This window comes from Ambystoma mexicanum, chromosome 3p, assembly GCF_040938575.1.
Source record: "Ambystoma mexicanum isolate Mex_15411 chromosome 3p, UKY_AmexF1_1, whole genome shotgun sequence".
NCBI lineage: Eukaryota > Metazoa > Chordata > Amphibia > Caudata > Ambystomatidae > Ambystoma > Ambystoma mexicanum.
The window spans coordinates 810502470-810527796 of NC_090925.1; the positions used below are offsets into that span (position 1 = coordinate 810502470).

General features: G+C 46.1%; 1 protein-coding gene across 3 annotated transcripts in view; it reads right to left on the reverse strand.

Moving 5' to 3' along the window:
* LOC138580918 (uncharacterized) overlaps positions 1–24937 on the reverse strand; it is a 500340-nt gene extending 475403 nt beyond the window's left edge. The window contains exon 1 of one of the 3 annotated variants that reach the window (XM_069651850.1): positions 24455–24937. In XM_069651850.1, the coding sequence (XP_069507951.1) occupies positions 24455–24662 (208 nt within the window). In that variant the 5' untranslated portion in view covers positions 24663–24937. The remainder of the gene's footprint in view (positions 1–24454) is intronic. The other 2 variants (XM_069651847.1, XM_069651849.1) reach the window with 2 other exon arrangements.
* Between the last annotated feature and the right edge of the window lie 390 nt (positions 24938–25327).

A 25327-nucleotide genomic window follows, 5' to 3' on the forward strand; every position in this document is an offset into this window, starting at 1 on the left:
AGGTTATAAACAAGTGTATTGTCAGCCCGGCTCTCTCTACCAGCCGACGCAAACATTTGTTGATTTTTGCTAGTACCCCTTTTCCGCTTACCCAAGGCCCCACTAGCAATGGTGGAGGATGATTTGGCTTGTGGGGCAGGTTTAGCAGCCTGAGATTACGTCTGAGATGCTTCCTCGCCGGCATTCGGCCGAATATTACTTGTATTCATGATGGTAAAAGAGGTTTGTGTCGCACAGTTGGAGGTTGGATTTCCTTTGTATGGCACTTTAGTATTAGACTCCAAAACACCATGGTTTTGGCAGGCTACCTTCCCGGTAATCACCACCGAGCATTGTGAGGACGCTTCTTCCATAGCATCAGGTCGTTGATCAGTACAAGTAGAAATTTTGTTGTTAATTACAGATGGATTATTCAAGGAGTGTTTGTTAGACAGGCCTGTCCCTCTGAAGACAGAAAACACCCCGCCTGCGCCTGCTCCCGCAGTTGTGTCTGATGGGTTGTCAGCTAGTGATTTTTGATTACCGTAGATTTTACTCCCATATATTTTGGCCTGACAGATGACTCCTTTTTTTACGTGGATGGCGGGAAGCAGGGACATGGGGGGAAGGGAGTAATTTGTTAGGGATGTTGTGTTAGCAGGATTTTCATGAGTAACTAGCAAATCAACCGATGGATGTTTGGGGGCGTCATCCGCTTGACATTTGCCCCTATTTCCGCTAGCTTAGGTAGAGAGACCAGTTGGGTTGTTTCCAGTGATTCGACTGCGCATGCTAAGGAGGCCTGCAGGTGATCTTGATGCGTCACATGATTCATTATTTCATCAGTGCGGGAAAGTAGAGTGGAGAGTATATTCTCTAACGCATCAAACATAGTTGCAGAGTTGAGACTGCTTGTGCTGTATATGCTTCTTGAGCCATTCTGAGATACAACTTCATGGTTCGAGGAGACAGAAAAGGTTCCATCCTGATGTAACCCAGAATTATTAAAAAGAACTGAAAAGGGGTAATTTGTGTTGTTGGATAAGTTAAGGTCATGCAGTATTGTAGTGGGATGTACTTCCGCAAAAGTCGCCACTTTGGTAATATTTGCAGATTCTGCCCCTATAGACAGGGTAATGCAGGGAATAACATCTCTGTCCTTTGTATTGTAGGTGACAGTATTAGAGAGGGTATGTGGATATAGAGCCCTGGGGCTTGCCTCATCAATGGGATGACCATCACTGGCCTCGGAGCTGGAAGTGGCACCCATTATAGCCATACTGTGATTGGTATTAGTCAGTGGAGGCAAGTCGATGTTTCCCAGTAAGGCCGTAGAAACACTTTCAATGAGCTTAGTTCCCAGGCAAGGCACAGAGCTAGATAACTCTGCCATCCACTGCGCACTTGAATCTGTAATAGAACTCACAGGTGGCTCAACAGAGACAGCAGAGACATGATTCTCCTTGTGCACATGGAGCAATTCCGTCAGTTCCGCCTTATCACTGGAGAAAGTACTTCCATCTTAGACCCAAACTGGAATGTGTTACGTGGGCAGGAGTTAGGTGAACATATGGGGTGGGGCAGTTTTTTTTTGTTTACTTAAATACTGTGAATAGCAGATATGTGATCATCGGCTGGTGATTTCTCGGGCAAGTTTTTATTTCCGGATCAATAGATTATTTCTCCATTATTGCAGTCAAAGCTGAACACACAGAATCAGCAGACGCTGGTTTCACAGTAATTGGAAGAAGCCGCCTCTTGGCTGATGCAGCCGCATCAGCACTACGGGTCCCCATTGAGGTAGCACAAAGAACAGTCATAGCTCTGTTGGCACGCTTTGCAGCTTGTACTGCGAGCGGCCCAGAGGCTTTTGGGCTTACTGCACAAAAACACCCAGACTCGCTTGAAGTGGAAAAGGTTGCTTTAATGTGACAGGCCAAAGCTCACAACATAACGCTAACCTGGCCCCTGGCCTTACAGACTAAAATAACTGTTTTAACAACTTGCCAAACCATATTCAATAATTGAACACTTTACATCCCCCAACAAATAAATAATTAAATCAATCCAACTTCCTCCCTACTTATTCCCAGCTCCCTACCGTCTCCTTACCATCTTCTCAAGCCTTCCTTCCTGCTTTCTCCCATCATTTCCCCGGGGCCATGCCCCTCCATCTTCAAGACCTGTTCCCCCTCTTTGCACCCCCAGGGGTAGCCTGTTCGTGCAAACAGCACCATCCCCATCCTCTCCCGTGCTAATCCCCCATTGTGCTTGCTTCCCCCTCATCCAAAAGGGGCCATGTCCCCGGCTTCAGAAAAACCCTCCTCTGAGGTGTTCTTTCTGCCCCACCCCCACCACAATCCATCCTACCTCCAACTCTTAGTTGTGCCCTCCACCTGCAATGTCAAATCTGTGAGGTAGTAGCTATTCCCGAAAACCGACAAATGGACACCATCCTCCCTAAAAACCGCAAAATCCTCGTACACAATCTCCCTGTGTTCCAAAACCTGCACCGCCACCAAGCCACAAAACTTTACCATCTCCCTTCTATTCTTCCTCGTCCACTCAACTGCCCCCTCACTTACTGCTCCCCTGCAAACTCTCCTCGGTAACAACTTAGTCCATATCATACTTACCTTAGGCCATATCTACCTGAGCCATACCAAATCCCTCTTCATTTTTCTCAGGAGAGCCACACCCATGTCCCGCACCAAATCATTCTCCCCCGCATGTATGATCAGCCCATCTGAGACACCATACCTCTCTCTTATCCCTGCCAACATGGGAAGAAGTTGATCCCAGCGAAGCCCCCCCAAGACCCGACCACCTTACAATCGCCACCTTATAGCTGCACCCCAATTGCGTGCCAAAAATCCTCCTCTCAGCCTCCTTTCCTGCCCACTTCACAATAGAATTCCCCACAATCCAAATCTGCGGAATCTGCCCCGGTCTCTGCGCCATATCTGCAAAAGAAATCACAATGTCACTCACCATCCCAATTCCCTTCAAACCACCACCCTCCCCTAAAACCCCTTGCCACATCTCAACCAGAGCCTTTCCCAAGATCCCTAATATATCCCTTGTACTTCCTGACCTTGTCCTCCGATAGCCCCAATCGGTTACCCTCCGATGCCGCACCCATCCTGAACGAATGAGTTCCAAATCCCCTGGGTTTTCACCTACTACCACCAACGCCTTCCTCAGCACCCCCAACACCTGCGCAGCTGACACCACCTCCCCGTTGTCATGTTGAAAAGCCGGCCCTGAATCACCCCCACAAAGCTCTTTCCATGCTAAACCTGACCTAACAGGGCACAGCTCCATACTACCCCACCCTAGAGATACCCTACAGCCCCTCCCTTTCTGAGCCGTCTTCGACCTCCCATTCAAAATATCCACCCCCAAATCCTAAAAATAAATATCCTTCCACTGCAATCCTCCTGCCCCCCCTTGACCCCCACTAATTCTGACACCCTAAATGCCCAAAAAAAACCACGTAAAACAGGCCTGAAACATGACTCCTTCCCGAGCCGACCAGCAAACCCCCTCCAATGCCTGGCATAATCTGACCAACTGTCAGGCTGAGAGGTCCTGTATCCGCGGAAGCTGCTGAACCCCCGACAATCCCCCTGAGATGTATTTCCCAGAACTAGTTTTCAATACAGCTCTGTAAACTACACCCCAAAGGGAAAGGGGGAATGGGACAACAAAACAACACCAGGCAGACTGCGTCAAGGCTAATCAGTGCTGAACCTGCAGAGGATAAAGAATAACATATACACTTTCTTAATTCACTTACTTAACCTTATGAATGGGAAGTAATTAATCCTTAACTAATAATTGAGAATCCTACCTGGTTCTTCTCTTGAAATTTCTTAGAGAAGCGGATAAGAAGCTGAAAATCTCTCTTACTTGCGATACTAGAAATTCCCAGCAACTTCTTACATTAGGCAAAACTGGAAGTTTTAGTTCTTAGTTTGTCTTATTTCCAACTTGCACTGGTAGTTCAATTAGATTGTCTTTAAAATGTTCTTTCTTGTAATATCAAAACTTTTCAAACTATTTATAATTATCTTGAGTCTTTGAATCCTTGAAGAAAGAGGAAAAAACGTGCTAACTGCACACGCAGGTTATTTCCATTAATCGTTGAACTTCACATAGAAATCTTCCTGGTTGAAGAATACGCGCAAACGGATGAAGACGCGCGATCCAAGTAATCCACACGCGCAAAAAATCCACACGCGCAACAATTCACACGCGCAATGGTCCACACGCGCAATAATATTCTCCTGCGAGACACGCGAAATAAGAACACCCGCGCTATTGAGTTCAAAAGCAACAAAGTGATTGTCACGCGCAAAATTACTCGCGATGGAAAAAACACACGCGCACTCACAAGGCACGCGACGAACAGATTCTCGCGCTTAAAATCACACGCGCTTTGTATTTCACACGCGCTTTGTACACACGCGATAAAAATCACACGCGCTTTATATTTCACACGCGAATTGTATTTCACACGCGCATTGTACACACGCGATAAAAATCACACGCGAATTGTATTTCACACGCGCATTGTACACACGCGATAAAAATCACACGCGCATTGTATTTCACACGCGCTTTATACTTCACACGCGCTTTGTATACTCGCGCTAAAAAATCACACGCGCATTGTATTTCACACGCGCTTTATATTTCACACGCGCTTTGTATTTCACACGCGCTTTGTAGTTTTCACGCTGCGTATAGCTTTTGGCGAAAAGGATCTCTCGCGCAATAAAACACACGCGCTTTTAAAATGGCACGAGACCAACCTCTGCTCGCGCTCGGAATACAAACGCTAGAAAGCACGCGCTCACTTGAATACGCACGTTACAGTCAAAATCTCGCGCTAAGGAACACCGCACTGGAAACACAAGCGCACACCGATAGTTCAATTGTTTTAGTTGAAACACTACTTTTAACGAATTTTCAAGGAGACTGTATTTAAGATGAACAGATTTACAGTAGAAATAAAGTCACTTATCTCCTTAGCGAATTCACAAAGATTTCCTGCTTTTCCTATCTTCCAAAACGAATTCCTGCCAGCTGAAGACTTCTCCTGAACCCCCAAGAAAGTAGCCGCTCAACTGCTGAGATCTGAAGGATAAAATCCACCAGGCCTAATACTAAAGCAGGAGCAGCCACTGAACACGTCCTCTCAGATGGGGTTTTGATGATGAAAGGCACAGAGTGACAGTTTAGAATGTTCATTGTTATTCAGCATTGTCTTCTAGCCAATCAGAGCTGTCACTGTGAGGCTCCATCTTGCCTTGGGTCAGAACCAGGATTCTGAATCATCAAGTTAAGGCCTAACCAACTATAATGGAAAACTTCCCACCCACACAAAGCTAATCTGAAAAGGATAAATAATGAAAAGGAAACTTGAATAAGAGAAGGAAGCCTGACAGTACCCCCCTCCTAATGCCCAGTCTCTGGGCCTATCTTGTGTGGGTATTTAGCGTGAAACTTAGCAACTAAACGGGGGGCATGTACATCAACTGAATCTTCCCAAGAGCGTTCCTCCGGTCCATATCCCTCCCAATCAATCAAATACTGCAATCTTCCCCTCACTTTCCTAGAATCCAAAATTTGTTTAACCACAAATTCCTCAGATGAATCCTCCAAAATCACAGGGGAAGGTGGTGTTCTGAATCTAGCTCCTGAACAAACTGGTTTTAAAAGACTAACATGAAAGGTAGGATGTACCTTCAACTGCTTGGGTAATTTCAATCGTACTGCCACAGGGTTGATGATTTTCTCTACCTCAAAAGGGCCTACAAATCTTGGACTGAACTTATTCTTCCCCTTAATTTTCAGGTATCGGGTAGAAAGCCAAACTAAGTCTCCCACCTTATATTCAGGACCAGTTTTTCTTCTCAAATCGGCATATCTCTTATATTTCAACTTATTTTCTCCCAGAACCTTTTTTGCTCTATCCAAGTTATTTTTCATTATCAACAAGCGATCTTCCACTCTAGGATTCCCTGAATCCTCCTCCAACACCTCAAAACTCAGAAAGCGAGGATGAAACCCACGACCCAACAAGAAAGGGGACATAGAAGTAGCATCTTTTCCACAATTATTGTAAGAGAATTCTGCCAACCACACCAAATCCACCCATTCCTCTCTAGCTTGTAAATAACACCTTAAAAACTTCTCCAATTCTTGATTTACTCTCTCCACTTGTCCATTACTTTCCGGATGATACCCAGAAGTCAAACTAACTTCCACTCCAAGTTTCTTACAGAAGGCCCTCCAGAATTTTGAAATAAATTGAGATCCCCTGTCAGAGATAACTTGACTTGGGAGTCCATGTAGTCGAACTACACCTTGCAAAAAACTATGAGCCAGTTTTTCCGCGGTAACCTCTCCCTCTATTGGTAAAAAATGTGCTTCTTTAGTAAGAAGATCGACCACAACAAGAATGGTAGTACAACCCTTATCTTGAGGGAGATCTACTATGAAATCCATAGAAATTGTGTGCCAAGGACGAGGAGGAACAGGTAACGGCTCCAATAAACCATGCGGCTTCCCAACTTGACTTTTCGCTTGTGCACAGACTACACAAGTTTTAACAAAATTCAATGTGTCTTGGCGAATTTTTTCCCACCAAAAATTTCTTCGAACCAGTTCCAGAGTTTTTCTGAACCCAGGATGTCCTGCTAAAATGGATTCATGACAATTTCTCAAAACCTTTTCTCTCAACTCATCAGTAGGTACATAAAGCTTATTATCAAAAAAAGGAAGATTGTCTTTCAACTTTCTAGCTGGATCCAGTCTCACCCACTCCTCCATCTTCTGCAAGGACATATTTTGACGAACTTCATTCAAAAAATCCATTTCTTTAATGGCTCCAGCTAACAAAAAACGTTCTGGAGCAATTATAGGTTCTGGTTCTATAATCTCTTTGTCTTCACTTCCAGGAAATTGGCGAGATAACGCATCAGCTTTTTTGTTCTGACTTCCAGGTTTAAAAGTCACAATGAAATCATAATCTGCAAAGAACAAAGACCAACGAAGTTGTCGTGGAGACAAAGTTCTTGCAGATTTTAAAAACAATAAATTTCTGTGATCAGTAAGGACCGTTACTGTATGTCTTGCTCCTTTAAGAAAATGTCTCCATTCTTCAAAAGCGGACTTTATTGCTAACAGTTCCCGATCAGCAATTGTGTAGTTCACTTCAGCAGCAGAAAACTTTCTAGAAAAGAATGCAACTGGATGTATTTGACCAGTAGTTTCATTCCTTTGAGAAAGCACCGCCCCCAACGCTAAATTTGAAGCATCCGCCTCCACAAAAAAAGGTTTAGAAAGATCTGGATGAATTAGAATTGGACTAGAAGTAAATCTTTGTTTTAACTCTTGAAAAGCCTTTTCTGCTTCAAGGTCCCAGTCAAATTTCACTCCTTTTTTCAAAAGTCTCGTTATAGGAGCAACCAGTCGAGAAAAACCTTCTATAAATCTCCTATAAAAATTGGCAAACCCTAAGAAACTTTGTATTTCCTTAACCTTAGTAGGAGGGGGCCATTCAAGAACGGCTTGCACCTTTTTAGGATTCATTTCTAAACCCTTAGGTGAAATTATAAAACCTAAAAACTCCACAGAATCGGTATGGAATTGACTTTTTTCCAATTTGGCAAACAAATGATTTTCTCGCAATTTTTGTAACACCAAGCGCACATGTTTCTGATGTTGATCTAGGTCAGAAGAGAAAATCAAAATATCATCGATATAAACGACAACAAAAATATCCAAGAATTCTCTAAAAACCTCATCAATGAAAAATTGGAAAGCCGCTGGAGCATTACATAGACCGAATGGCATAACTTGATATTCAAACAGCCCAAATCTGGTCTTAAACGCTGTCTTCCATTCGTCCCCTTCCTGCACACGTACAAGATGGTAAGCTCCTCTCAGATCTAATTTAGAGAAAATATTTGCTCCTTGTATTTGATTAAGCATTTCTGAGATGAGAGGAAGAGGATACCGGTTCTTAATAGTGACTTTATTAACTGCTCGATAATCTATGCAAGTTCTAAGCAAGCCATCCGGTTTTGGCACAAAAAATAAAGGAGAGGCCGCAGGTGACTTAGAATGACGAATAAATCCTTTGGCCAAATTTTCCGACAAATATTCTTTTAAATAATCATTCTCTTTCTCAGTAAGAGCATATACCCTACTACTAGGCAAAATTGTTCCTGGCTCCAGTTCAATTTTACAATCAAAGGATCTATGGGGTGGTAATTCTCCTGCCACTTTCTCATCAAATACGTCCCAGAAATCTTTGTAACACTGGGGAAGTTGACCCACTACAGCTCCCACATCATGACCTCCAATTCCAGTCTCAGCCAGAAAACTAGATACAGAATTACTTTGTTTTACCTCTTCCTCTAAGAGACTTCCTGAAAAGCAATTCTCTTTACAAAAATCAGATTGCATGTCAATTGTCCTAGCACTCCAATCAATTAGGGGATTATGAAGAGTAAGCCAAGGCATGCCTAAGATAATCTTCAACAAAGGGGCATCAATTAACTCAAATGAAATTATCTCTCTGTGACCTCCTGATAACTCCAAAGTTAAAGAACCAGTTCTATGAGTAATAGGACCAGAAGATAAACATGTACCATCAACAGCCCTAGCCTGCTCTACAACCTCCTTCAGAATAATTGGAATTCCCAACGATTTGGCCAGACCCCAATCCATGAAATTCCCAGTCGCACCAGAGTCAATCATTACAGGACCATTTCCCTTACACTCCAAATCAAAAAATAAGGATACATTTATGGTTATATGAGGAACCGCTGTCTGCACCGTATTGGCGATCTGTTGTACCTTGACTGCTGAGGAAGAAGTCTTCTTGGGAGTGTAAGGACAGTTTCCTAAAAAATGCCCACCTCTTCCACAGTATAAACACAAATTATTCTCTCTCCTCCTAGTCTTTTCCTCCACTGTTAACGGGCCTCTGATTCTTGGAGATGAATTATTCCCTTTGGGTCTACTCTCTATTTTGGGTCTATCTACTCTAAGTATAGACTTTACATCACTCTGACCATGACGTCTCTCTGCCTTCCTTTCACTCAAACGGAAATCCAATTGAATAACCAAATCAATCAGACCTTCACAAGTAGGAGGGCGTTCAACTACTCCAGACAAGGCATCCTTTAACTCATCTCTAAGGCCCCGATAAAACAACGAGGCTTGTTTAGCCTCGGGCCACTTGCTTTCTAACACAAGGGACTTAAATTGTGTTATATAAGCAATCAAGTCTCTATTACCTTGTTTTAATTCTAAAAGTTCACCATCCACTTCCAGAGATAGCTGTCTTCTATCAAACATTTTTCGGAATATCCCCCTTTTATAAATTCTTCCCACGCCCTCCTATAAGCCACCCTAGATGCCGGGGCCAGTGAACCCTCCACTAACGACAGCGCTCTCAACTCCCTATCGTCCACAGCTCCTCTGGGATCCGCTGCCCACTCTGGTCCGCTCCTGGTGCCAATCCACGGAATCTCTGCCATTGAAAATGAGATAATGCATCAGCAATGCCATTATCTTTACCCGGCACGTGCGTTGTCCTGACCAGTACATTCCATTCCATGCATCGCAACACAAACTCTCTCATTAACTTCACCACCCTCTGGTCCCTAGCCGACTGCCTGTTAACCACATTGACCACTCACTCATTACCAACATTGAAATTAACTTTCCTGCTGGAAATTTCCCTGCCCCACAATTCCAATGCAACCAACAAAGGAAAGAACTCAAGAAATGTTATGCTTCTTCCCTCCTCTAGCCATTGCGGCAGCCACTTCTCCGCACACTATTTGCCCTCCCAGAAACCTCCAAACCCCCCCCCCCACCTGCTGCATCCGAAAATATCTGCACCTCCCATGCTACGGGATCCCATTGTAGCCACATGGACACCCTGTTAAAAACTTCCAAGAAGCGCAGCCAAATCCTACAATCTTCCCGCACCGCCCTGAAACCCTTACGCGATGATGTGGGCACTTTGCTCCCGCCATAGACCACGACATGTTGCTACAAAGAGTGTGCCTCGGGGACACCACCCTACATGCAAAATTCAAATGCCCAACCAACCGCTGCATCTCCAGTAATGTCATCTTCCGCGCCCCTACTGCCTTCTCCAACAAACCCACTAAACAACTCACCTTGTCGTGCAGCAAGCGTGATGTCATGGCCACTGAGTCCAACTCAATCCCCAAAAAGGTCAAAACCATCGCCGGCCCTTCCATTTTGTCCTCTGCCAAAGGCACCCCAACTCCTGCATCAACGCCTGGAAATTCCCTAGCATGTTCTTGCACTCTAACTCATTGTCTGCCCTGCTGATGAACAAAAAGTCATCCAAGTAGTGTAAAACACCTCTCGCCCCTGAGCTATATGTAAAAGCCCACTGCAAAAATGAACTAAAACGCTCGAACAACGCGCAAGAGATAGCACAGCCCATCGGTAGAGCATTGCCCACATAAATGCGGTCCTCAAATTGCATCCCCAGCAGCCAAAAATCCTCCGGGTACACCGGCAGCAAGCTAAACGCTGCCTTGATATCACACTTAGCCAAAATGCTCCGTGACCTGCCTTCCTTACCAATTTCACTGCCTGATCCACGCTCGAGTATGACTCCCCACAATCCTCTGGGGGAATGAAATCATTCACCGGCAAGCCCTCTGGCCAAGATAAATGATGTATCAATCTAAATTCCCCCGGCACCTTCTTGGGCACTACCCCTAGAAGGGATATCACTAGATCGCCCGGCAAATCTGAAAATGGACCTACCAGCCTCCCAGCAGCCACATCCTTGAGCAACTTCTCCCTAACCACTTCCCCATTTTACCTAGCCGATTTCAAATTCTCCCCCCATCTACTCACCCTTGGACCCTGGTAGCCTAGCCTGAAACCATCCCAAAAACCGTCTCCCAAAATCTTCGCCCTTTCCCTGTCTTGATCAAAACTGAGCCACTTCTCCAGGACCTCAACCTTAACTGGAGTAAAAGCCTTTCCCCACAACCCCTCGGCCAATACCACGCCCCTGCCCTCGGTCCCCTTGCTGAAAGCACTGTGTGACCGGGTGCCACCCTGCACATCTGGTGCACTCATGCCTGAACCTACACACTGTCCTCGTGCCCAGCATGCTGCAGATTGCTGACCCCTGCCTCCTCCCCCGCCCCCTTTGGAGCGGGGCGACGAAGAAAGGGCCGGTAAGACACGGGTAACCCACTTGCCTTGTGTAACGTCGAAGCAGTCCTCGTCGGCGCCATCCACTGCACCCAGAGATCCATCTCTATCTCCCCCCAGACCGCCTGGCTGTCCTCCACCAACCTTGCCCTAAACTCCTCATCATAACGTACCCACGCGAAACCTCCAAAACTCGTGAAAGCCTTCCTAATCACGTCCATATACTTCAACAGAGCCACACACCTCTCTGGGAATTTCTCGCAATAAACACTAGCATAGATGATAAAAGCCGACGTCCAATTCTCAATTGTCACCAGCACCTTTGAACGGTAAAGCCAGCTCCCTCTCTTCCTCCTTAGAACCCTCCTTGGCTCTGACCTCCCTATGCAATAGCTTGAACACGTCCACAAATTCACCAGCCCAAATCTTGTCCTTTGTTTGATGCCAACAAGTGCGCTCCCAGTGGCTTTGTAATGCCCATTTACGGCAATCTCTTCTCCTTCTCCTTTGAAGCCTGTACCTCGGGTGCCACGGGTTCAATCACCCTGTCTGTCTGCACCTTCACCGAAAAAACCTTCATAACCATCTCCAAGACCCCCATAGCCTGCAGGCCAATATCTTTCCTCATCCCCAGCACACCTACTCCATCCTTTGCTGCCCCCCGATCTCTTGTCCCCCCTCTGCCAAGCCACTGACCAATCCCTTTCCCGCTCACCTCTTTCAGCCCTGCCGTCACCCATCTGCAGCCTGGCTTCCACTCCAACGATCCTCAACTCCTTCCTTGCTGGGCTCCTGCAGCGGGGACAAAACATGTCAACAGTCTCACCCAGCCAATATCCCCTCCGACCTCCTACACCCCAACCACCCTGCTCTTGGCTTTCATCTTGCCACCTTAACCCCCTAATTCCCCTATCCCTTCTGCTCGCCACCCTGTACCCCTCCTCCTCCCACTGCCCCAAATACTCCTCCATCCCCTCATCATCCCCAATATAATACCATGGCTGTTGCGAGCACATGCTCAGGCCGGGCAGCTCTTCTTCCAGTGAACTCGGGGCGTCCGCCCTGCCGCTCTGACGCCGTCTTCTCGGAGGGGCCATGGAAACCCCTGCCTGCTCCTCTCTTCTCGGGTGAGGGGTCCTCACCTCCACCCTTTGTTCTTCTGCGCTAGGGGCCATGCTGTGCCCTCTAGGCTGCTCCCGAATATCCTGAAGAGGGGCCGTTCTTAAGCCCTCTCCTGGCTGCTCCTGAAGAACTGTGGGGGCCGCCCCAAGGCCTCCACCTGAAGCCCTCCTAAACGGGGAGGCCGTTCCGCACCTCTCCAACTCCTCACTGCTCTCTGGTGTCCGCTCCCTCCTTCTACCCCTCGCACTCTTCTGTAGATACTTACCTCCCTTGCCTCTCTGCACTGCTGCCCCCTCTGCACCCCATCACCCCTACCCTCCTCCTCCGCCCGACCAGCACCCATCTGCAAATTCATCTCTCCTCCGTCCCCTCACCCTCCTCCCCTCAAACCACCCTTGATCTATCTCCTGCTTCCCCAGCCCCTCTTGGCGCCCTCCTGGGAGTCTCCCTCCTGCCCCTCCTGCCCCCTGTCTCCCAGGCCTCCCCTCTACCAGCCACAGGGCTACATGTGACCACCGTGGCAAGCACCCCATCCGCTGCCGCTCTCCGCTGCGGCCTCCCTCTATCCTCCTCCCTTCCACCCGTAACCTCCACCACAGCCCCCCCAAGCTGTGCCTTGGATGCCCTGCTGAATATCGCGAGGGCCTCCCTCAATGCCTTGGCATCAATTAGCCCCTTCTTGTTTGCCCCTTGACCCACCATCCTGCTCCCCACTTGTGCACCACCCTGCCCAACCAAAGTTCATAGCAAAACCCCGGCCACACTTCCCCTAGCGCTCTGCCCGCCCTCCTATTGGAAGCCAGAAAAATGTTCCCAGGCTGACTGACACTCTAATATTGACCCTAAACTGAAACCAGCTAGTATCGGCCACACCGAAACTGGCTAACCAACAACTACTAAGCCCCTAGAACTCAGAGTATAATGTAATCAAAATTCCTGCTCTCTATTACTCCCCTATACTCATTATTTTGTTATACATTTATTTACCTACTATAGTATTTATTCATATACTATTATGCTTATATATTTGTCAAAAATGTATTCATATTTTTTATTTTTTTATTTTCCCTTCCTACCTGCAAAATTCCCCAAAATACCACTAGTAAAGCCTTACCCACATCACCAACTCTGAGAGGCTAGGAGGCCCCAAAACTAAGTGGCTGCCCTTGCTCCCCACCCTAAAAAAGCAGCCCTTTAAATGACAGGCTGCCGAGACCTAAAACCCATGCTATTACAAATCCTAGTGCGGCCCCTTTAAGGGCTTAACCTGCCACTTCTGTCCACTCCCCGCTACTGCGCCGAGAAGGCAGGGCGCCCGCCACAAAAGCCCGTGCCCCCACAGCCGTCCCAGTCAAGCTCCAGCCCCACCCCACTCAACGGGCGCCGGGGCCCCGCGCCCACAAGTGATCTGCTCCGTTCCCAACCCACCGGACCACCGCGCCAAAACCGTCCCAGACAGCCGCGGCTAGCACACAGCAGTGCCAACAAACAAGGGAAACCCCCATGCACCTGCCAACCCAACGGAAAAACCCTCCCCGGCCCGCCAGCAACAGCCAACAAGGGTTCCCCCCACCAAAAAGTACCGCTTGGGAGTGCCTTATATACTGCAACTCCCTATTATCTGTATATCTTTTTTTTCTTTTGCAAAAATAACTCACTATTAATGCCCGCCCAGCTACCTAACTACCCCACTACCTGCCTCACCTCCTCTACCGAAAGCTACAAGGCCCTACGCAGGGAAGACTCTGGAGCAGGCGACCTGGACAAAAGCTCGTCCTCAACGTCGGCTGCTCCCGAATCTTCCCTGTCCCCTTAAATAACCCCAAGAAGACGCGCTGTGCACAGGCCACCCTTACGCTTCGTGCTGATTGAACTCACACTCATGTGACAAGGAGAAAAGAAACAATCTTACTGTGTGTTTTTGTAGGGAGACCATCATATGATTGAAAGAGTCTTCTGGCTGCAAATGCAAAGCTCAAAGCACAGAACACAAAACACTCAGCTCACTCCGTGTGCTCCACGTGGAATGAGTCTTATGTGTGTTTCTCGAAGCTGGCAGTAAGCAGGCCGCTGCCCCAACAGTGGAAATGATGGAAAGACTCCACGGCGAGACTACGGCAAAATGCCAGCAGAGAATCCAGTCAAAACACAAAACACTCAGCTCACTCTGCACGCTCCGTTTGTCACCAGCTGTGTCCTTGAATCTTCCATTTGATGTTGTGATGAAGCAAATTGTCTGTTTTAAGTGTAAATGGGCATGAAGCACAATTGCCCCATGGAAAACGTCCTACTATGTGTGGTAGACCCATTACAATAACAAGGTATTTGTTGTCCTATATTTATTTCCTCGTTGGTGAACCAAATGGTCTTTTTATTTGTCCTATGACAATATGAGCAGTTAAACCTCCGCGCAACAAGTGCTGTGACCATGAAGACCATATTAGTGTACTTTATGCACACTACTGCATAACTGCAAGCTGAAGGGCAGCAAGTCACTACTGTATGTCACTCAAAAACGCATATTCTTTTCATTTCGGTCATATTTATTGTGGAGTGTGGAGTCTTAAATCAAATTATAGGAATTAAAACATTCAACGCAAACAGTACCGCACATTTCATTAAGCCAGTGGGCCTCATTACAATTGTGGCGGCCACGGAATGAACGGTGCCGGTAAGGAACCGGCACCGTTCATTCCGGGCCACATTATGAGTTCTGCAGCGGGTCCCGCTCTGTACGCCTGGCCAGACCAGACGTGCAGAGCGGGACCAGCTAGCAGACCAGGATGCTAACAACGGGCCTGTCATTAACGTCGTTAGCATCCTCCCCATTCCCATTGGGCCCTATGGGGGCTCAACTGGGAATGGGGATGTACCGGGTCCTGGTCCCGTGAAAGGGAATTACCGGGTCCTCCAGGATCGGAATGGCCCGGTAAGCCCCCTTTTGCGGGACCCGGACCCGAGTTTGGAGGTAGCCATGCCGGTAATGACGGCACGGCTACCTCCAAACTCGTAATGAGGCCCAGTGTGTTTTTAATTAAAGTAATGAAAAAGTGCACTACTGTTTCTAAATGAAAAAAAGAGCATTGGCCTTCAATGGACTCCAAACTACTTCGAGGGGCTCCAAACTACTATAGGGGAAGATGTGTTTGATCCCAGGATGATCACCCGAAGTCCTCAAGACCACAGACAGATTCCCTCAGGTTTTTAGATGTGTGGAATATAGTTTTCAGAAATAATAAAAACGTGCAGCACAGTAAACTATGAGCTTTCTATTTTAACAATGGGCCATTAAAAACCAGGGCATCAAAGGCAGGATGAAAACTTTCCTCCTAGCTTTCTCTTTTTGTAGATACGCCTTCAACCTCTAACTCATAGTAACAATGCTGGGACCATGAAGTCTGTGCAAGTGGACAAAGTACATCATCAAATGGTATCATGCGCTCAGCTAAATTAATATGCAAGGGGTGTGCAGTTTGTATATAGCACTACACAATGGAGAGAGCAGAGATGTGCAATTAGTTTCTCTTTAGGCCTGTCTGCCAAAGGGAAAAAGAAATGCATTTCTCAAGGCTGCCAGATGAGATAAAGTGTTGTGGCGAAGGGTGCATCGCGGGTTGGCCAATATTACAATTGCCAAAGACAAGTAGCCATAGCTGCATTTAGTAGTTAAAAGCTTACATGAAGTCACTTGAGGTATCGCACACATGCTGTAATCAGCCTATGCAGTTCCCATGTTTTTGGCATGAAGCAAGACTGTCATTGTACACATTCTGTCTATTTCCAAAAGGGTTCTATTGGATGCAGTTGTTCCCATATGGGGTTTCATCCATCCACGTGTTGGTATCTCAAAGGTACTAGGTGTGATTTTATTTTGAACATAACATCCAAGGTACAACAGGCCCTAAACACAAAGCTGTGTACACTGGGAAGGGTTAATTAACCCAATGAGCACTAATAATCATTGTCATATGTGCTACATCCCACAATTTCCCTGCGAGGACCTTCTTAAGGCGGTACCAAAAGCCCAAATGGACCCAGAGGAACTTGAGTCAGCACTAACAAGACAAAACACTCGAGTAGACAAAGTGCAAGGCAAACCCCAGCTTTGTTAACATCTAAATAAAACAGGGACAGCGTACAAGCATTAAAGTCTCGAGGCTCTCAGCAGGTTAATGGAAAACAATGGATTAAATACCACAAATGCCTCATAACTGATGTTATAACAACATCTCAGTTCACAAAACTACAGAGAACGGGGATTGGTTAGTGGAATTGGCTACAATTGGGTTCTATAGGGGTTCAACATTTAATTGGGTTACACATATTTGATGGCTCCACCTGAAAACACCCCTGTATTGATTAGGTAAAAACAACATCATGTTCACGTTAGGTGGTTGATTGGCATACTACTTGATGGGCGACATGACACTTGGGGTTCTGATAAGTTGGCTTCTTCATAACCAACCTTGGACACTTGTCAGGTCATCACAATGTGAGCAAAACATGGAGTACGGAGGGAGAGGGCCACAGATTGTTCTTTGTTCAATTAAAAGTTATCATCCCTCATTCCTAGGCCACGAGAATGGACAATCTCTTTGTACTTGACATTGTAGGCCAGCCCGTTTCAATGTGTACATTTAAAGAGTATTGCATGTGTCCTATCTATGTTGGGTTCTAATGAACAGTCAGTGTTCTCCAGCTCTGGATCATGTGTTACAGGGCCATGTATGAAATTGAATTATAAGTATTTATTTGGATTTTGACTGATATTAATGGGCATGTTGTGTTTTCTATTGCCACCAAGGACACTCTTGAGCTATTCTCCACAGAGTATTTTGGCTTGCTGTTTTACTGCACCTGGTGAACAAAGACTGGTTGTATTCTTATGGTCCATTAATTAATCTGAGAGCACACTGCTAACGCCTTGGGGAGTATTATCTCAGGCCTTCGTCTGCCGTTGTCATCCTCCCTCTTTTCACTTCAACCTTGGCACTAATTGCCTGCTGCTGTCTGAGCTCTGCATGGATCTGTATTTCTGTGGATTCAACTCTTTTTATCTTCCCCGAGGTCCTGAGACCTTGTCCATTTAGAAGCATGCTCCGGCTTCCATTTTTAAGAAGATGGCTGCCCAATCACCCTTGTGTTTCGATGTTGGTGAGCTATATATGTGTATCGTTCATGTTACATTCAACTTATGCATTGCTTATGTTAGTGTTCTTCATGTCTTTATGGATGCTATGTTAATATTCTTAATGTATAAATGCATATTTTACCTAGTGTGCAGTTATTGGTTTGGATTTGTATGGATTCATTACTGTTACATTGTTACTTTGATCTTCAGCTTAGATTGTTTCCACGTCCTGCTGTACCTGCTTGGGAATAAGGATGATATAATGATAATGACGTGTTATTTATATAGCGCCTTAATCCAAAGCTCTTTACAGAGCACATATTTACATACAATATCACCCAACCGAAATTGGTACTCATTTATCGACCTCGGAAGGATGAAAGGCTGAGTTGGCCTTGCCGGGATTCGAACCTGCGACCTGCAGATCACGCTCAGATCGCAGCAACCCGCTGAGCTATTTTACCTGCTATATGATTGTCCCAATGCGGAAGGTTTCTTGCTGGTACGATATCGGCTGGGGGAGGGGCAGAAGCTATTGATGACATATTCATCTGCCTCCCAACAACCTCAGTTTTCACAAATAACCAGGATGAGAGCCGGATCCCAGTTGATGCCACCGGATCCAAAGGTGACAATATTATGCGTCATAAGCGTCCCGGGAGGATAGCTCAGCGGCAGCGTGCTTGTCTTGGAAGCAAGACGACACGAAGCAACAACAGGTTCGATCCCCGGGTCCGCGCTTAGAAACCTCTGGGTGTTTAAGCGCATTATAAATACGTAACTAAGACAAAAAAAAAAACAATTACACAACTAAGAAAAACAAACAATTCCTGTAACAGCGCCTCGATGCCTGTGGGCTGTGTGAGCGCTTTATAAATGTTAAATAAATAAATAAGCATGATCTGACATCTCCCTTTCAGTGCCCTCTAAATATGCAAGAAACACACAACTTTCAACAGTTGGGTGGCACAAGGTGGCAACATGATATTTATTTGTATTTTGTTTATTTATTTGTATTTGATCACACAGTGCTTTGCACAGAGGTCCTGTGCAAAAAGAGCACCAGCAAGTACAGGGACCTCGTCTCCAGGTGCTTTACAATAATATTGTAATTCTGGATGAGGGAAAACATCTTGGTGGTTGTAATTGGAAACATAAGGGGTATAGAGTACAATGAGAGTACATAGATCAACAGCATGAACAAATTCACTGACAGATGATGGTATACATTACAAAAGTGTAGAACTATTTACAATTTGGAACAGGAAAGACAGCAGAGGGGGAGTTTACGTGGGAGGGATGCCCAGAAGGGTCTGTGCAGGGGTAACTTTTTGGGTGGGGTGGTGCAGTTTAAAGGCAGATTTGAATGCTACACGGGGGGTTAAGTTCTTGAGGTCAGGAGGGAGGTTGACAGGTCACACTGGAATATGACAAGGGATGACAAAATATAGAGACTGGATAGAGACATAACACTGGCAATAAAAGATACATTATCATAAAGGGTGAAGTATACAACACAAAACAAGGAAAACACAGCATCCACAAAAGCAAACATAGGATGTAATGACGTCAGGTGGGTTGCTCTATTGAGATTTTTCACAGCAAGAGCCAGTGACATAAAAACCTTACTTTAATGTTTACATTCATATCATATAACCTAATCACAACAATAAACGAAGAAGCCATGAGGCTTTTAGAGGGAGCAACTGTGGAACCCAGGGGGACAGTGATCTGTTACCCGAAGGTACTAAGAAAAGATTCAGAAAGAAGGGGAAATGAACGTCTAAAAGATTTAGTTTCAACAAAGAGGATCTGATACTCGGAGAAAGTCCGTGCAAAGATTAAGGGTGTGAAAATGCACTATTTCCATTGGCAAAGTTGTGCAAAGTTTTTGACTTTGCAACATGGAGGTCATTTTCGGGTCGCTAGGGGTCGCACCTTGATCCCTGTGGTCTCCTTGTAAACCCTGTATAAAAAGTCTTTTTTTTTCACTGCAATCTCCTGGGGCCCCACAGCCCCCGGTGAAGGCAGACACAGTACCAGCAGGGTCAGGCCAACGGCCGTGAGGGTCAGACAGGGCAGAGCAGGACGTTAAGGTGCGACAGATTTACTGCCTGACCGTGACGTTCTGGCGCGGCTGTTATGCAACTGGTCCCCTTTCGGCGCACCCTATTGGGCGCAGCCAGCAGGGCGCAGCGACCTCTTGGCGCCTGGGATGTTTTGGTGCCGCGGCTTTCCTTTGCTGTGAACACCCACCGCTTGACAAGTTCATTTTTTGGGATTTCTCCTGGGCCACACTCTTCCTGCCAACTGCCGATTCTTCCAATTTCCTCCTCTCTGAAAGGTGACACTGCAGACAGATGCTGTACGTCCAGGGGCACAAGTGACCAAGACGAGGAGTTGACATCACCACCCGATAGAGGAAGAACACCTATGTCATTGCTATGGACAAATCTCACGCTGAATGCGATTGATTGGAGGGTCCTTCCAAAATGCAGTTTAACGGTATCCAGCACCCTCTACCTGTCTGCTGCATCCTTCGCTACCCCTGCCATTGATAAAGGTGAGAACAACTGGGCCACTGGCTTAGGGCTTTCGGTTTCGCCTAGCAATTACGCTGAAGTCATTCTTTCTGGAAACTCCTCCAAACTCACTGAAAGCCAAATACTCCAAATCCAGTCTTTCTAGCCAAGGGGTAAGCTGCGCAAAAGGTTAGTAGTTACGGTTCAGGGCTAGTGTTATGCCATACCTGTTAAATCATCCTTACTGATCCATGCTTGCTCTAGCTAGAGAGACTTCGCCTTGCCACAGCCTCATTGCATCCCAATATCGGGCACACACATTGGTGACATAAGGCGGTAGAGTACAGTTCCTAAACTTTGCGATTGGCGCTTGGCAAGAAATGCTAGCACCATGCGTGGCGATCAGCTTTGACATCATTATCATTCATGATATAAGTCATTTCAGTAAGTAGGGTTCTGCAGGAATATGTCTCTGCAGCCACCTCCCTGGCTCAAGTTACAAAGTGGCAAAAACTGTTTTTCAGCCACAGCAGTTAACAAAAGGAAACTGCTGCAACCCTGAGCTGCTTGTTTCATGCTTCTACAGACTATGCACGGTTTATAGTGATAGCCTCGAATGCAAAAGCATTGAATCATTGAATGCAAAAGCATCGAAAACAATGCATTGAAAAAAAATCATTTTTTTCATTATTTTTTTTTAATGGGGGGTCCCCCCTAACCCCTGTTTTTTTACCCCTTATAACCCATTATAATAAAAAATAAAACCTTTACCTTTAAAAATAATTATTTTTTTCAATGCTTTTGCATTCGATGCTTTTGCATTCGATGCTTTGTATTCAATGGAATCACTGGATACTAATATGCACCAGCATAAAATGTGGCAACTTTTTCAAGATCAGAACGATTCGCAGCAAACTTCACGGGCTGTGCGAGATCCCGCAATCGTGCACACCCATGGGAAATACCCCATCAGAAAATGCTCTTAAGTGAAAGGGTAAAAGGAAGCCGCATGTATTTTACAGGACACCATGAAAGAAAGTGAACGTGAAATATGCTCAGAGAAGTAATAACATCAAAGGAAAGGCACAAATCACTAGGGATTAAATAAAAATATTAAACAAAGCCGCACTTTATTTTGCAAGGGGGACATTTAACCCATAACACAGCGCAGGTTAATTCCAGCAAACGAGGGAAAGACAATCAAGGAAAGGTCCTGTAAATTCAAAAAGAAAATCCACTCAGGGCAAAGCGGAGTACTCGAGCCAGCCGAACAGATCACTCGGTTACTGCTGCCAGGGTTCATGTATTGGTTTCAATTGGGTCTCATTGCCTTTATGAACTAAAATACCGAAAAATGGGGATGGAGATGCAAGGGGAGCGAGAGCAGCTATGCCCTTGCATCATGGAGGAATCTTCTGACAGTCGATTTCAGTGCCATCTTAAGCACGTTTAGGGTCAGGGCACAGACACTCTTGCCCCCCCCCCCCCCCGCACCCTCCACCAAACCAAAGGAATTAAGGGATCCAGAATATCTGGTCAGGCACCCCGTGTTGCGATCACAACCCATAGCTGTATATGTGGCCTTGCAGTGATGAAAATAACTGCTGAACCCATATGCATGCATTAGTATTGGGCGAACCCCAAACCCTCTCCCGTAATGATAGGCTCACAACTTGTGTCAAGTGTTGGCAATAAAAGGCCGTAGGATTTTATTGTATAGATATGAGTTATGGCAATAACAATATCACATATCATGATGGTATCATACTTTTGGGCACCGGGTCCTGAGGTTACCCCATCTGACCCGTGCCGCCTTCTTGTGTCCCACGACTTGTTGTGGGCACCGTACAGTGCCTTGTACTTCTTTTTGTTCTTCTCCCCTTTTTGTAGGGTGGGCGGGTTCTGTGGTAAAGAAGCAAGAAGATTTGGAAGACACTGAGTAAACAGTGAACCTCCTGTTTGCTTGGGTCCCCGTTCAGGGTCCACAAACAGATTGTGTTTACTCTGAGCATGCTGCTCTCGTTTATAGGACCCAGGGAGGCCCTGGGTCTTTGTTGTGTATGTGGTGGGGGCTGCTGTTGTCGCAGCCCCCGGCCGGATAGCCGACTGTCTGGCCCCCTGGTGGGGGCAGATCTTTTGAACCTGGGCCCTGCCTGACGGTTGTTTTCCTGATGGCGCTTAGCACCTTGCTGCTTGGAGGAAGGGTGAGATGACTGTTCGCACCTTACCCTTCCGTGGCTTTGTGCTGACGAGACTGCGTGTCTCTGTAGCTGGGGGGGGGGAGAGGAGCAGGCACGGGGAGGTTGGGGCTGCCCCTCTCCCAGCTGCCGATTGTAACAGCAGTTACCCTGCCTCGCTTGTGGGATGCCCATGAAGCATTGCCCAGAAGCATGGTTACTCCCTTTGAGACCCCTTACCCTCTTCATTTGTGTGGTTGTGGTGTGCGATTTATCATTGCTCACTATGGTCTTGAGAGGATAGCTCAGCGGCAACGTGCTTGCCTTGGAATCAAGACTACACAGAGCAACACAGGTTCGATCCCCGAGTCAGCGATTAAAAACCTCTGGGTATTAAGCTTGTTATAAATAACCAATTATATTATTATAAAGTAAGCAACACTGTCTCCAGTGAAACTATGAGCAAGGCTTTTTTTAGAAGATCATACCCTGAGAACGAAAAATCACTATAAAGGGACACATTTTAGCTAGGTTTAGGGATTTGCCATTTTGACAGGTTAGGCAATACGAGATTATATGAGATTACCAGGATCGCGCATTGGTTAAGAGGTGAAACTGGGATTTGCGCCCACTCTGAAATTTCTGCACTTTTACACGTTCTTTTCCTGTTCTTACCATGACCTAAAATAATCCCATTTTATAGAACTGACATAGAAAATACACACAGCGCGTACCCAAACATGACAATTTTTAAAAACAAAATGTTATAGAAGTGTATTATGCAAAATGGGAATGATTTTTAACTTCATTGTCTCCATCATCAAGGGATGTATATAAGTACCAGCGTATTAATTGATGTGATTTAAAATATTTCATCTGAGTTCTTTAAATATGTCCAAACATAGGCTTGTGAAATTGTTATTTATTAACATGTATAAAATCCTTTGACATTTGCAAAAAAGCAAACCTTTTTTGTGTCAAATGAGCAGATCCTAAAATATGCTAGCCAGAGGCCAGCGGTATCAGGTCCACTCTCTTCTGTCTAGAACCGCTTCCACTCAACCTACATAAAAAAAGATTTGGTAAAGACTCCACAGTGACACCCGCCAGTGAGAAGGCAAACCTGTTCACAGGAGACAGGACAGTAATGTAAGTGATAAAAGAGGAGTCACCTGTATCGCGGTAAAGTCTGTTGGCAAAGCCAGGATACAAGCATGAATGCTTTAGTTCCACAGTCTTGAATTTGGCTACGAATCACTTCTCAGACTAACACTTTATGCTCCCCATTGGAGGGGATTGCCTAGGTTTTACAACTCCACATTTACAACTCCCCATCTGGATAAACACATTTCTAGACCTTTTGCCATGTAGATTCTAGGTTAGTTTGTATAGCAACCGCTATCCAGTGCAGGTGCATTGCTGATTATCGCACCTATTGTGCTACAAAACTAAGTATATATGTATGCAGGCTTATCAACTTCAGATACAGGAAAGGCTGAGTCAGCCTTGCTGGAATTTGCTATTGTAATCTTGCATAAGGAGACAGATCTCTGGAATGAGTGCTTAACACACTGAGCTAACTTCTGAACCATCTCGGCACTCTAATGAATCATGCATTTCAACTTTGGTTATTGCAGATGTTCCATATAATTCCTGCAGGAAGATGGGAATGCTACAAACGTTGTGCCCTAGTGAACGCACACACTGCACACCACCGTGAACACAGGCAGCTTTACAGGATGAATTGATCAGAGCAGAATGCACTTGTTAACAGATGGACAATGCTTCAGAAGCACGCCATAAAATATCCTGGCGCTTGCTATTTATTTCTGGTCAACCACGAGAACTGACTTCTTTAGATCAGGCAGACTTGTGGGGCCCCCTTCAAGGTGGGCGCCTGAGGCAAGTGCCCCTTTTGCCCACTCATAAAGAAGCCCTTGGTCAATTTGCAATGGGTTCAGTACTGGAAAACCAAAGAATAGCAAACATGGGACCTATATTCCATTTTTCTTGATGGTTTGGATTTTTTCCTCAATTTGCCCTATTTCCTGAAACCAATGAATGGAATTATGAAGTTCTTTGAACGCTACGGATATTGATGGGTTTTAAAAGGGGGCACAGGGTTTCCACACACATACAGTTCTATGGGAGCAGCGGGTTCCCATGTGGCGCACTGCTGACCTCTAGAACATTCCTGCTTTTGAGGAGTGCGGGCACTTTCCTCGCGCGCTAGCCTGCCCCTCAGGCCATTGTCACACTCTGAAGCACATGAAATGAAGGATACATACCATAGCCGCTGCTGACTGCCACCAGCAGGAGGAGCAGGGCGGCGGCCATGTTAGGGATGGCTGGCTGTTGCTGCAGCGGACTCTCAGAGCTGGGCTCCTGAATGTATCCTGAGCGCTCTCCGTCAGTCTGCTCCCAGCCTGTGGCTTCGCAGGTTGCTTGACGGCTTTGGAAATACGATTCTTGCCAGGGAGATGGGGTGATGAACATAAGTGAAGTGGTGCCAGCTTTGCCCCGCCTTCCCTGTCTTCTCTATGTTTGTTGTTCTCTTGGAAAGGGCGCGCAGCCGTGGCTGGCAGTTTCTACTGCGAGGCAGACGCCAGATAGTCTTATTGTCACAATTTCGTACTTCTCAAATGTTTCTAGAAAGATCCTTTTTTTCAGCGCAGTGGGCAGGGATGAGAGGAGTGACATCACTGCATGACCGCACGCAAATTATTCCAAGCATCCCTCAGCATCATCACAGCCCCTCAATACACCCACATTTGCCTTGCTCGTCACAGTCTCCCATTACTCATGCAACAATTATCCTTGCCAGTATCCCTCATTTCCTATTCAACACTCACCTTCCTCACAGTCCCTCCTTACCCCTTATGCCCTCATCCTCCTTAAAATCCCCCCGGACCCCTGCAACCGTCATCCTCCCTAAAGTCCCTCATCATAGTCCCTCATTACCCCATAGCCCTCATTCCCATCACACTCACTTACGCCTCATTCACATAGTCCCCCATTTCCCTGAGCATCCCTCCTCCTCATCAAAGCCTCTAATCTTTGGCGCAGTCCCTTATTACTCCTGCAACCCTCATCCTCCTCAAAATCAGCCAGTCCAGTTATCGGGAGGATAGCTCTGGGGCAACGTGCTCACCTTGGAAGCA